At 36.3% G+C, this 12273-nt stretch overlaps 1 protein-coding gene across 1 annotated transcript in view; it reads right to left on the reverse strand.

Annotated features, from left to right (window-relative positions):
* Kdm7a (lysine demethylase 7A) overlaps nucleotides 1-12273 on the reverse strand; it is a 110465-nt gene that overhangs the window by 20912 nt on the left and 77280 nt on the right. Inside the window, exons 4-9 of the mRNA XM_008823503.2 lie at nucleotides 10623-10783; nucleotides 8808-8949; nucleotides 8285-8471; nucleotides 6958-7120; nucleotides 3825-3912; nucleotides 1752-1858 (exon numbers count right to left, since the gene is read on the reverse strand). Of these exons, the coding sequence (XP_008821725.1) occupies nucleotides 1752-1858; nucleotides 3825-3912; nucleotides 6958-7120; nucleotides 8285-8471; nucleotides 8808-8949; nucleotides 10623-10783 (848 nt within the window). The remainder of the gene's footprint in view (nucleotides 1-1751; nucleotides 1859-3824; nucleotides 3913-6957; nucleotides 7121-8284; nucleotides 8472-8807; nucleotides 8950-10622; nucleotides 10784-12273) is intronic.

Consider the following 12273-nt stretch of genomic DNA (forward strand, 5'->3'; position numbering starts at 1 on the left):
TCTGTTATGAAAGTTAATTGTAACAGTATCACCATTTGGAGCTGAAGAGATGGCTCAGAGGACCTGGGTTCAGTTCCCAACACCCACATGGCAGCTCACAAATGTCTGGAACTCCAGTTCAAGTGGAATCTGATGACCTATTCTGGCCTCTGTGGGCACCAGGGACACATGTGGTATACATAATAAACGGAGGCAAACACTAATACACATAAAATAAAAATAAATTCTTTTTAAAAAAAGTATTGCTGGGCATGTTGGTGCATGCCTTTGATCCCAGCACTTGGGAGGCAAAGACAGGCAGAGATCTGTGAGTTCAAGTGGCCTTCAACTGGTCTACATAGTGAGTTCCAGGCCAGCTGGGGCTACAAGGAGACCCTGTCTCAAAAAAGACACCCCCCTACACATACAAAAAAATAGTATCTTCATTTTCAAATTGCTTAGAAAAGTAAATTATGTTCCCACTAGCACAAGAGCATGGAAAGCAGAAAACGGATAAAAGCAGAAGTAGCATTCAATCTCCAATTCCTGCCCAAAGATAAAGTCAAAATACAAAAATAGCAAAAAACAAACAAACAAAAAACTTCAAGCCTAAATATAAAGGAAATTTTATTTAAATTATATTTATTCATTTATTTTTATGTGTTCTGCCTGCATGTATCATGTCCACAGAGGCCAGAAGAGGGCACTGGATTCCCTGAAGCTTTTATTTTTATGTGTATGAATGTTTTTCTCACAGGTATGTAAGTGCATTCATGTTGTACAATGGCTACAGAGGCCAGAAAGCATCAGAATCCCTGTAACTGGAGTTATAGACCGCTGTTAGCCACCATGTAGGTGCTGGGAATTAAACCCAGGTCGACTGCAAGAGCAGGCAGTGCTCTTAACTGCCGAGTCATCTCTCCAGCCCCATAAAGGGAATTAAAAAAAAAAAATGTGTTTTGCATGTGGTAGTAAGGTTAAACCTAGGAGGCTCATGCCTGCTACCACTGAGCTATATTATTCCCAATCTTCTTTTGACTTTGGATTTTGAGATATAGTCTAACCAAGTTGTTCAGGCTGGTCTTGAACTTCTAATTCTGCCTTAATCTCTCAAAGAGCTAAATGTAATTACAGGCCTGTACCACCAGGCCCCAGTTAAAGACCTATTTTTTCCTTCAACTACAGTAGAAGCAACTGTTGGTTGATATGCTAACAGGTGAATTAAACCAGTGAGCAAAATGGTTACAATGGCAATTGATGACACAAGCATTCGATTGTCTTAGGACAAGAAAATGATTCCCTTAATTTTTTTTTTTTTTTTCTTTTTGAAACAGGGTGCTCCAGTAGCCCCAGCTGGCCTGGAACTCACTATGTAGACCAGGCTGGCCTGGAACTCACAGAGATCCGCCTGCCTCTGCTGGGACTAAAGGCGTGTGCCACCATGCCCAGCTATGTTAGGTAATAGTCTCCTGACACAAACTACATTTTTGAGAGCAAGACACACATGTGTACAAGGTACTAGCCCGCTAAATGAAATGATGATTTCCCAGTATTACATATATAGGTCTTCATATACCTGACTTCTAGGTATGAAGTTAGGGGCTTATATACTAGAGACTCTTAAAAAGATTCTTAGCAGCAGGAGGGAAAAGAGCAAACTTTAAAAGGAGAGCAGATGGTGTCTAGCGAAGAGTCTCTGTCAGGTAGCTTTAAAGGAATTTGAAAGTATTATGCATCTTATTGTACAACAAAAGGTACAAACCATTAATTACCTTTCAGGGTTTCCAGCAAATTTTTGGCTACAAACCAGCATATGGCTTCAAAGAAAGGGAATTTGAAAAGATCTGGTGTTTTTAGCCTTTTCTCCATCTCATAACACCTTAATGAATAAAATTTAAAGAAATATTTAATATTAATATTAGCATTCAAAAGTTAAATGCCGGTAACCAACTTGAAAATAAGACTATATATTACTTAACACCACTTTTTAAAATTTTATTTTTATTATTACTATTTTCGGGGGGTCTTTTTGAGACAGGATCTCTCTGTAGCCCCAACTGGCCTGGATTCACTATGGAGACCAGGCTGGCCTTGAACTCACAGAGATCCAATCCACCTGCCTCTGCCTCCCAAGAGTTAGGATTAAAGGCGTGTGCCACCACGCCCAGCCTATTATTTTAATTATGTCTTTGAGGGGGCATTTTGCACTTGAGTTCAGGAACCCTCAGAGTCCAGGGGCAATAAGATCCCCTGGAGCCAGAGTTAAAGACAGCTATGAGCTACTCGATGTAGATGCTAGAAAATGAATTTAGGTCCACTGTGAGTGCAGTTAGTGCTTGTAACCACTAACGTCATCTCTGCAGCCCACAACACCACTTTTTTACAACACTGAATTGTGATCTTATCCAGGTTCTGACCTTAATAAATTTGCCAGAGTAATTAAGAATTACACTGGGTACTGTCAAAGATCACAACTTGGGATTTGTATCCTTGTTTTTGAAAAAGGGATTTTTATGAAGGTTCCACTAATGAGTAAACAGTATGTTTAAAAATTAGCTCTATGTGTTGGACAACACTGTAACATCCATCCAAGTTTTCTTTAGGCTTTGCCAAGCACTAAAGAGCAAGACCACATTTGGCACTAGTCAAGGTGTAAAGACAGGGTCAGTCAGCCACAATGCTAGTATTCTCTCAGAAACCTAGCAGCAGTCCAGGTAGCAGAAGCCAGCTCATCCTCAGAGACAGATGAGGTACAAAAAGACAAAACCTGCACTTGGTAGCTATAAGATCTACATGGCTTAAAGCCTCATGCTCTAAAAGAGCTACTATCCCATTTGCCAGCTTTGCAAAAGCAGAGCATCTAGGGTTCCCCACAAGCACAAATAGTTTTAAGAATCACCACATTCAGGGAACCTCAACAGGGAGTTCTAATTTTCTGTCTCATTGTCTACCAGGAAACATTTTTACCATGAGCAACATGGCTAATAACATTATACTCTCTCTAGAAACAGTAAAGGAACAGAGTTAACATGAAGGTCAAATCTCATCAGAAGGAGAAATAACTGCTCAGCTTTTACCTGCATCAAAATTAAAGCAGGCATTTTGATAGCAATCCTGACTTAAGGGTTGCTTTGTTCCAGCATCATAGGTCACATGCAAGCAAAACTGATCAATTTAGTTCCACAATGCTACTTTACAGCCAAAAGAAAGCATACACATTTTTATAAAATTTTGAAATGTAGAAAGGTACAAAGTTATCATTTTTGTTTTGAATTTCAAAGTATCCTTCAAATAAAAATTTTTTTTTCGGTCTTTTTGAGACAGGGTCTCTCTGTAGGCCAGCCATTCTGGAACTCACTATGTAGACCAGGCTGGCCTTGAACTCACAGAGATCTGCTTGCCCCTGCCTCAGTGCTGGGACTAAAGGCATATGCCACCACATCTGGCCAAATAAAATTTTTTAAATACTTTTATAAAAAAGTATTTTACTGGGAACTGGAGATTTGACTTGGCAATTAAGAGTATTTGCTATTCTTCCCGAAGATTCAGGTTTGGTTCCTGGCACCTACATGGAAGCTAACAACCTATGTAACTCCAGTTCCTGGGGATCTGATGCCTTCTTCTGTTCACTGCATGCATTGCGTACACATGGTGCACTTAAAAATACAGGCAGGCAAAATACACATATACACAGAATAAAAAAAAAATTTAAGTTCCTATTTCTAATAATTTCTCAAGTCCTATCTCTAGATGATCTCAAATGAAATGTAATTTTTTAAATAAAACAAAACATCCTACTTAATAAAGTACAAAAATAAGATCCTTTCAATATTGATGATACAAACCTGAGCTGCATGCCAATGTTAAGGTTATGCAGAAAGTTCCCCCCAAAAGCCATACAGTCCTGAGAAGTGAGCACAGCATGAATCCACCCTGAAATGGTTAAAAATATATAAATCAGTGATCTTTCAATCTCTAAACCAAAGAGATGCTATCTACCTACGAAATAAGTAACTCAAATAACAACATGAGTTTACTGCATAGTCTAGTGCTAAAGAAGTTAGTATTTGTTACAATTAACTCAATTCAATATTTATTAAATGCCTACAATATGCTAGACTTTATGCTGAGCGAAGGTTTGTAGTGGTGGCTATTATTGTTTTTCAGTTTAAAAACATAATCTACCTTTACAATTAAAGATTTTACTCTGACACCAGTCAAATCTGGTTTGCATTAGGCAAGTACATTTCCATTAGTTAACATAAGATTGGCTGAACAATCTGCTTCCCCAGGCCACCATGAATTAAATACCCTGAAGGGAATAAGCAGAGAAGGATCAAGGAACTCAATGACACCCAACTCCCTAAGAAAAAAAGGGCAGTTAACTCACTTTTAAATGGGTGGGCCACAGTCCTATAAACATTAAATTTTGGCAATAAAATGATGTTTTATTTCCCAATAAAGTCTTTTCAAATGAGAATCATTTCTAACAGATGATGCCTAATTTTTTAAAGAAATGTTGGCAGACAAAATAAATCCATTATAAAAACATATATTCTGCTGGGCATTCATACAGATGACAAAGTTTGTTCAATAATGATTAAGACTAGAAACTACAATTTTTTGTTCTTTTTGAGACAGAGTCACCCCGTAGCCCCAGTTTGCCTGGAACTCTCTATGTAGACCAGGCTGGCCTTGAACTCAGAGATCCAACTGCCTCTGCTGGGATTAAAGGTGTGCACCACCACCTCTGGCTCTAGAATTCCATTATTAAACAATGTATTTATGCATGGTTTGAGCACAATTTCCAGGAATATAACTACTCTGTAAATTAAAGGAAGCCACAGTTTGTTAAGAAAGTTTGTCAGTTGACAACCACCTTAGGAGGGCAAAAAAAAAAAAAAAAAAAAAATCATTGCCTACAGCACTGACTGTCCAAACGTAGCCCTTAAATTAACACTATCAGTCAGCAACTAGTTGTTATAAACAGAAACTCTCTGACCTGCCCCAAATCTATGAATGAAAACTTTGGGAATGAGACCCAGACATCTGTGGTTTAACAGGCCCTGGTGATCCTGATGTTCCATGAAGCTGGAGAACCCCTAACATACACCAATGTAGTTAAACAGTTCATTCTCTCCTCAAATATTGCTGTGAATATAGGCACACAGAGAAATAGCATTTCTTCATGAATTACCTTTTAACTTCTTCTGTACACTTCAGTAGATATATGTGAATTTTTTTTTAACTGTCTAGGTGTGGTGGTGCATACTATAATCCAGCACTTGGGAAGCAGAGACAGGTAGAATGCGAGGCCAGCTTGGTCTATATAGTGAGTTCTAGGCCAGTCAGGACTATAAACTGAGACCCTGTCTCAAAAATAGTAATAATAATAGCAACTTATGTAGGATGTTCTACTATCTGTGAATTTCATTTCAAGACTTTGAAGAGAGTATAACAGCAAAAATTAATGACCAGTAGCTCTAGGAGAAAATTTAAAGGTAGCTATGAAAAAGAGAGACATAGCTGAACATGCCTGGGAGGCAGAGGCAGGCCAGCCTGGTCTACACAGCAAGTTTCAGTACAGCTGGAGCTATAGAAGATCTTGTCTCAAAACAAACCAAAACAACAAAACAAAACAAAAAGAAAAGCAAGACATAAATTCAAATAGTTCCAGGTACTTATTCATGAACTTATTCAAGCATACATTTATTATTCTATATATCACAGATAAGGGAGAAAGCAGGGCCTGTAGTAACCACAGAGCCCTGTTAGCTCTACAGCCATTAGGTCATTCAAACCAGAATACCCATTCTCAAACTGGCCTGGAAAATCTACGCTGTGTTTGTTCACTCACATAGTCAGCCAACATACTAATTCTTATACTTGAGGTACATGGTATAGAGAAGTTTGGTAGTTCCTCAAAGAGTTAGGCATAGTTAAATTTGCAACATAGCAATTCTACTACTACATACCCCAGGGAAATGGAAACATTTTACATAAAAACTTGTACATGACTGTTCAAAAGAGCACTATTTGTAAAACTGAAAAGTGAAAACAATTTAATGTCCATCAACTAATGAAACAAAATGATGTAACAAAATATGGAATATCCCACAATGGAATATTGTTGGGCCATAAAAATAGTATTTATGTGTACTATAGCATAGATAAGCCTAAGAAATACTATGTTAAATGAAAGAAGCGAGACATGGCTGGGCAGGATCACATAAGCATATATTCCCAGCACTCAGAAGATGGAGGCAGGATAATCAGGAATTCAAGGTCATCTTCAGCTACATAGTGAGTTTGAGGCCAACCTGAGCTATATGAGACTCTTGTCTCAAAAAAAAAAAAAAAAAAAAGATAGAAAGGAAGAAAGGGATAGAAGGAGGAAGGGGCTAGACACAAAGGACAGGAATATGAAGTGTCAGAATAGGCAAACGTATAGACAGAAAGTCTATTAGTAGTTGCCAGGGGGTGAAAGACAGGAAATAGGAGTGATGACTAAAGGATATGGGGTTTGTTTGAGATAATGAAAATATTCTACAATTAAACAGTGGTGATAGTTACACAACCACTCACCTATTTTTTAAAAAAATCACCAAATTGGCTGGGAATGGTGATGCACACCTTTAGTCCCAGCACTTTGGAGGCAGAGGCAGGTAGATCTCTGAGTTCCAGGTCAGCCTGGTCTACATAGTGAGTTCCAGGCCAGCTGGTGCTACAGGGAGACTCTGTCTCAAAAAGACCAAAACAACAACAACAACAAAAAACCCCACTAAACTGTACCCTTTAATAGGATGAATATCAATCCCTAAGGAACAAACAAGTACAAGGTCTAAGAGCAGAGTTACTTCTTCGGTAATGCCATAAAAGCTACATTCTAAACATGTTAAAGCCATGGTTCTAATTCCAAACTGACTCCTCCATGTGACTATCAACCATGACAAATAAGGGATAAGAGTAAAACCTTACCTGTAGGAACAAATAAGGTATGTCCCTGCTTTACCACACATTTGTAGCATTTATCTACTTTATCTCCAAAAAACACCTCACTCTGGGTCACAGATGAACTCCAAGATTCATAGAGTGCCAAATTTTCATTTGTTGGTTTTATCAAATAAAAAATCTTCTCACCCTAGAAAGAAGTAATCATACTACTTTGAAAAAGAAAAGTCATTCTTAGAATGGCCTATAGTGGTACAATTTCCCAATGAAAGAATCTAAGTTAAATTCAGTAATAATCAGACTCTGTTGTAGGTTCAAAAAGATCTCACATATCTGATCAGCAGCTAATTCCTTAATAAGCATGTTCACAGGATTGAAAACTCCCTCTACCCCCAACTGACAATCAATAATCGTATCAAAGAAACTACTGCAAGAGAGGAAAGAAAGAATCAATCACAAACATACCACTGGTAACTCTTATTTTAAGGTGTAGAAGTAAATATATGTTAACTGGCCCCAGATCATAGCATAATCATCTTTCTACCTTTATCCTCAGAACTATAAAGATCTTACAGACATAAACATAGACTCTTATAGATCATTAAAAACCTGTAAATAAACTTCCTTTAGCATCCTCAGAGAAAAGGAACAGATAGTTCTCAAGGACATAGCACCAAATCTAGTCCAGAGCACTGCTGAGGCACAGGCATCTGATACAAAAGACCTGATCCTGGACCAGTGATCATTAATGTGATTCAGTGATGACAGAAATTTTTTGGATCTATTCAGTAGAGAAGTCACAGCCAGATGAAATATAACTATGCAAACGAACTAAATTTATAATTATACTAAATTTTAGCTATTTAAATTTAGCTACATGTAGCTAATATTTTTTAAGCAGTGTAGTTCTGGATAAGTCAGAGTAAATAAAAACTGAAAAGAATTAGTAATTTTATGGACATTTGTGACTTATCCAGTTAGCTGTCTCATTCCTACCTTAAAATTGAAAGCAATTAATCATATCATCATAGTCTTGCTCCTTAGTCATTTGGTTCAAGGATTAATGGATAATTGATTAGGGGGAAGAGGAAAAAAGAGAAATAAGGGCTAAAAGAAACAACTTAAAATATGGGGGTTAAAAAAAAGTAATCTAAATAAAGAACTCATGCTCTTCTATGACCTGACCTTAAAAAAATAAAAAAAAGAAAGCAAAGGCAAAATGATAGATCCCGCTTAAAAAGCAGAAAAAAACACATTTATTAATGTTTAAAATGTTATTTATAGCAAATGAATGTCTCACCAGAAATATGACATTTTTTTGTTAATAAGAAAATAAATAATATCCAGGTCTTACCCAGAGGACATGGTACCAGACTGAAGTCCCACCGAAGTCAATGTGAAAGTCTGTATAGCTATCCTGAACTCCCATTAAGCAGTATTTCTGAACAAATGGCTTGGGAAAGACTGAATCATCTGGCCAATAATTTTCCACCCAGGAAAGTTTTCTAGCTATATCAGGGACCTCCACCAAGTCAGACATCCTGTAAAAAAACAAAAACAAAACAACAACAACAACAAAAAAATCCCCACATACATACATACACACATACTCACATAATATAAATCAAGACTTCTTAAAACTTTTCCTCATGTCAACCCAAACCAAGCAATTAAATGGACTCAAGATTAACAATAATATTTAAACATTTAAAACAACATATTTCTAAATAGTCTCTGGGCCTGCAAAAGCAAAATTTATAACACTGCTACCAATGGACGGCTATGTAAGTCACAATTATGTTTCTTACTAAAATAAATGTATTATTACATTTAGCTAAAACAGAGAATTCTAAGGCAAAATGTCCAGAACTACTCACTTTGTGTCTGAAAATTCAAGGCTGATCACATTTAACACTTTTGGTCTATTAGAATTCATGAAGTATTTAACATAATTATGAAGTGTCATTTTGCTGTCTGCCTGCCTTGCCACATCAATGACATCTATCACTTTGTCACCACCTGCAGAGAAAAATTACAATCTTATTTAGCCTTAAGAGTTACATCAATAGATGCTCTAAACAAAAATACTAAAGACCACATTTGCTTACTAGAATAATTAAGCAATTATAAAACTATATAGCTACAGAAGTAACACTGATTGTAAAAACATACATGGTTTACTAAGCCTTCTATGTATTAATGAGTTCTTGTGTAGGGCTCATACTAACAAAAATTACATTAAATTGGGATATGAAAATTGTCCAGTGCTTTCTGGCTTTCAGTTTCCTCATGCAAAAAATGAGAAGAAAAGCTTTTCCCTTTAACTTCTGTGATGTTTAACCTTCTAAGTCTGTTGTTTTGAAAAACAGGTCATCAAGGAATTAGTGAGCAAAATGACCAGAACAAAATAATTCCTGCTTTGCTGGTACTGCCTTCTAATATCCTCCTTCAAGAGAAGAAATCAGTGATTAGAAAGCAAAACCCAGTTCATATTAGTGAAGCTTGAAAGTCCACATTCTGAGTTGTGATTACTTTATAGTTTTTCCTATAAAATCAGGAGGTAATGCTGGTGGACCATTCTATCTTCATCCTAGGAAGCATAATCCATTTTACAATGGATTATAGAATAAGCTGGAGTTCAAAATACAGTAACAGGTAACCAATCTGAAGTAGAAAATAAATGCCCTACTCTTTCTTACATCAATGTAACTTCATATAGGTTATAACACAGATTTAGCTTCAAGATACAACAATTCTACTAATATTTAGTTGAGGCACCTTGCAGTACTAAAAAGTCAGTGGATGAAACAGTGTACTTTCCCTACACTTCTATTATACTAGCCATTTATTTTACAGGCAAGTATCTTTAGGGTAAATCTAAGCCTCATTCCTTAATTTATCATATATTCAGATTTAGTTGACTATCGAATCATATTTAACTTGAGTTTCTCAATGAAACAATTACCAGTTAAAATGAATAAAGGGACAAGTTCTTTAATATTCCACGCTGAGGAAATAACGTATCAGGGGACACACAATTTGAAACAAGGTAGATCTGGGTTCAAATTCTGAAATAACATCTATCTCTTGTCAACCAATGGCATGTACATATAGTTAGCGCTATAGATAAATGTCATAATGAGAATGAAAATAAAAATGTCAAGAATACAGCAATCAGTAAAAGGTTTTTGCCTTGTTTCTTACTTTGGGGGCCTCAAAATCACAAATAAGTCAAGATATCATTAAAGGACAATATTCACCAAGCTGTTAACATAAACAGCCCCTTCTTTTGGATACAGAAGGTCAAGAAACAGGATCCAGAAGACCAGTAGGCTCTGGAAATTTTATACTCCATTCTACAGATGCCAAGAACCAATCCAGTGCTCTGTAATCTGCAGGTGCCCCTTCAGTAATGGTTTTCCCTAAACAAGTATCAAATTTAACAACAAACAGTAGGATAAGGCTGAGTAAATAAGAGCAGGCAAAATGTGTCATTCTTTTCTGACCACTATAGATGTGCTAAAGTAATGCTTTCAACAGAAGCATTACCAAGTTTACTTTTCCTGACCCCTAGGATGCACCTAGGATGTAGAACTAAACTGACAGTTTTCATTCCATGTTAACACTGTTAGGACACTATGATTTGTAGTTTTACCATGTTTTTGCAAGTACTTAAGGAACCAAGTCCGTACCTACATAACGTTCCACATCCATCACTGAAAAATCAGGTGAAGGGAGCCTGAGTCCTAGGTCATCTAATTTAGGGACCATAATCGGGACATCAAATCCATGTTTCTCCAGGTATCTTTGTGTCAGCTGACTGCCATGCATCTTTACAATGATTTCATCGGCACTAAGAAAAATGTAAGAATAAAATGTTACTTTTGTTGATAAGCAAAAGAATGTTTAATTATCTGTATCATTAGTTCTCAACCTAATTCTCCTCTTTAAAATTGTTTCATAAAGGGTCTAGAGATTGCTTGCTGCTTAAGAGCTCTGACTGCTCTTGCAGAGGACCCAGGTACAGTTCCCAGCACCCATATGGAAGCTAGCAACCTTTCATAAATCCAGTGGCAGGGGATCTGTTGTCCTCTTCTGGCCTCTTCGGGCATCACACACACAGGTGCACTTACATACACAGAGGCAAAACACTAATACACATAAAATAAAACCAAAATTTTTTTAATGTTTCATGAAGTCCATAAAGTAAATTTCATAGGAAATTATCTATCAATAAAATAATAAATAACAAAATATGTCATATGAGAATGTAAATTATGGTAAAATACTGGATGTTGCACAACAGTCACAGATTGAGATAAACTCTGTATACATATGAGAAGATATCTATATGTAATAAAGAAAGCAAATTGCACAACATCATTTGTAACATAATCACATATTTTAAAGAACTGCATGCATATGTGCATCTACATACATATATATATATATATTTTGTTGTTGTTGTTGTTGTTGTTGTTTTCATCTTTTTGAAGCAGGGTCTCCCTGTGGCCCCAGCTGTCCTGGAACTTACTATGTAGACCAAACTGGCCTTGAACTCACAGAGATCCTCCTGCCTCTGCCTTCCAAGTGCTGGGACTACAGGTGTGCACCACCACACCCAGCTATATACATATTTTAATATGGAAAAAAAACTAAAGACTTACATTGAGATAGGGGAAGATTTTATACACCTCTGTGCTAATTATATCAACTATGCATAATTTAGTTATGTTTGTTGTTTGGATATTCGTGATCATCTCTGAGTTGCTCTCATTTGTATTTACTTTGACAGAAAAGCTGTATGAATTAGTACTACTTCTTGGGAGTCACAAACCTGTCAGAAATAAGTGAAAGCCATTTTTCCTGTCCCTGAAAAATGTATTCACACAATGACACTAAATTATATAGACAGTTTTAGGAAGTACATAAAACCTCAATGAAACCTGCAAATAGATCCAGACTAAAAATCTAGGACTGTACATCAAATCAATCAAGCATTGTCCAATAAAAAGGAAAACAAGCAAACTGTTTCTTCTACAACTTGGAAACTGATAAAGAAAAATAGTTTGATGTATAACTATTAATTCAACTGTAAACCTAAAAATTTAAAGCCAATTTTGAAAGAGATGCATCTTAGCTCTGGAAATTGTTATTGAATATGTTAATGCTGTTGTAATGAAATCCTTCTTCTAAGTAATGTGATTATTAAATAAATAATTTTTAAAAAAGAAGAATAGCATCACTATGCCCAGCTGTAATGTTTGTCTTTCTGAATCTGGCTTCATTTTGTTTAACATAATGATCTCCAGTTGTATTAATTTTCTTTCAAATGTTATACAT

Source organism: Nannospalax galili, unplaced genomic scaffold, assembly GCF_000622305.1.
Source record: "Nannospalax galili isolate Female #2095 unplaced genomic scaffold, S.galili_v1.0 scaffold307, whole genome shotgun sequence".
Classification (NCBI taxonomy): domain Eukaryota; kingdom Metazoa; phylum Chordata; class Mammalia; order Rodentia; family Spalacidae; genus Nannospalax; species Nannospalax galili.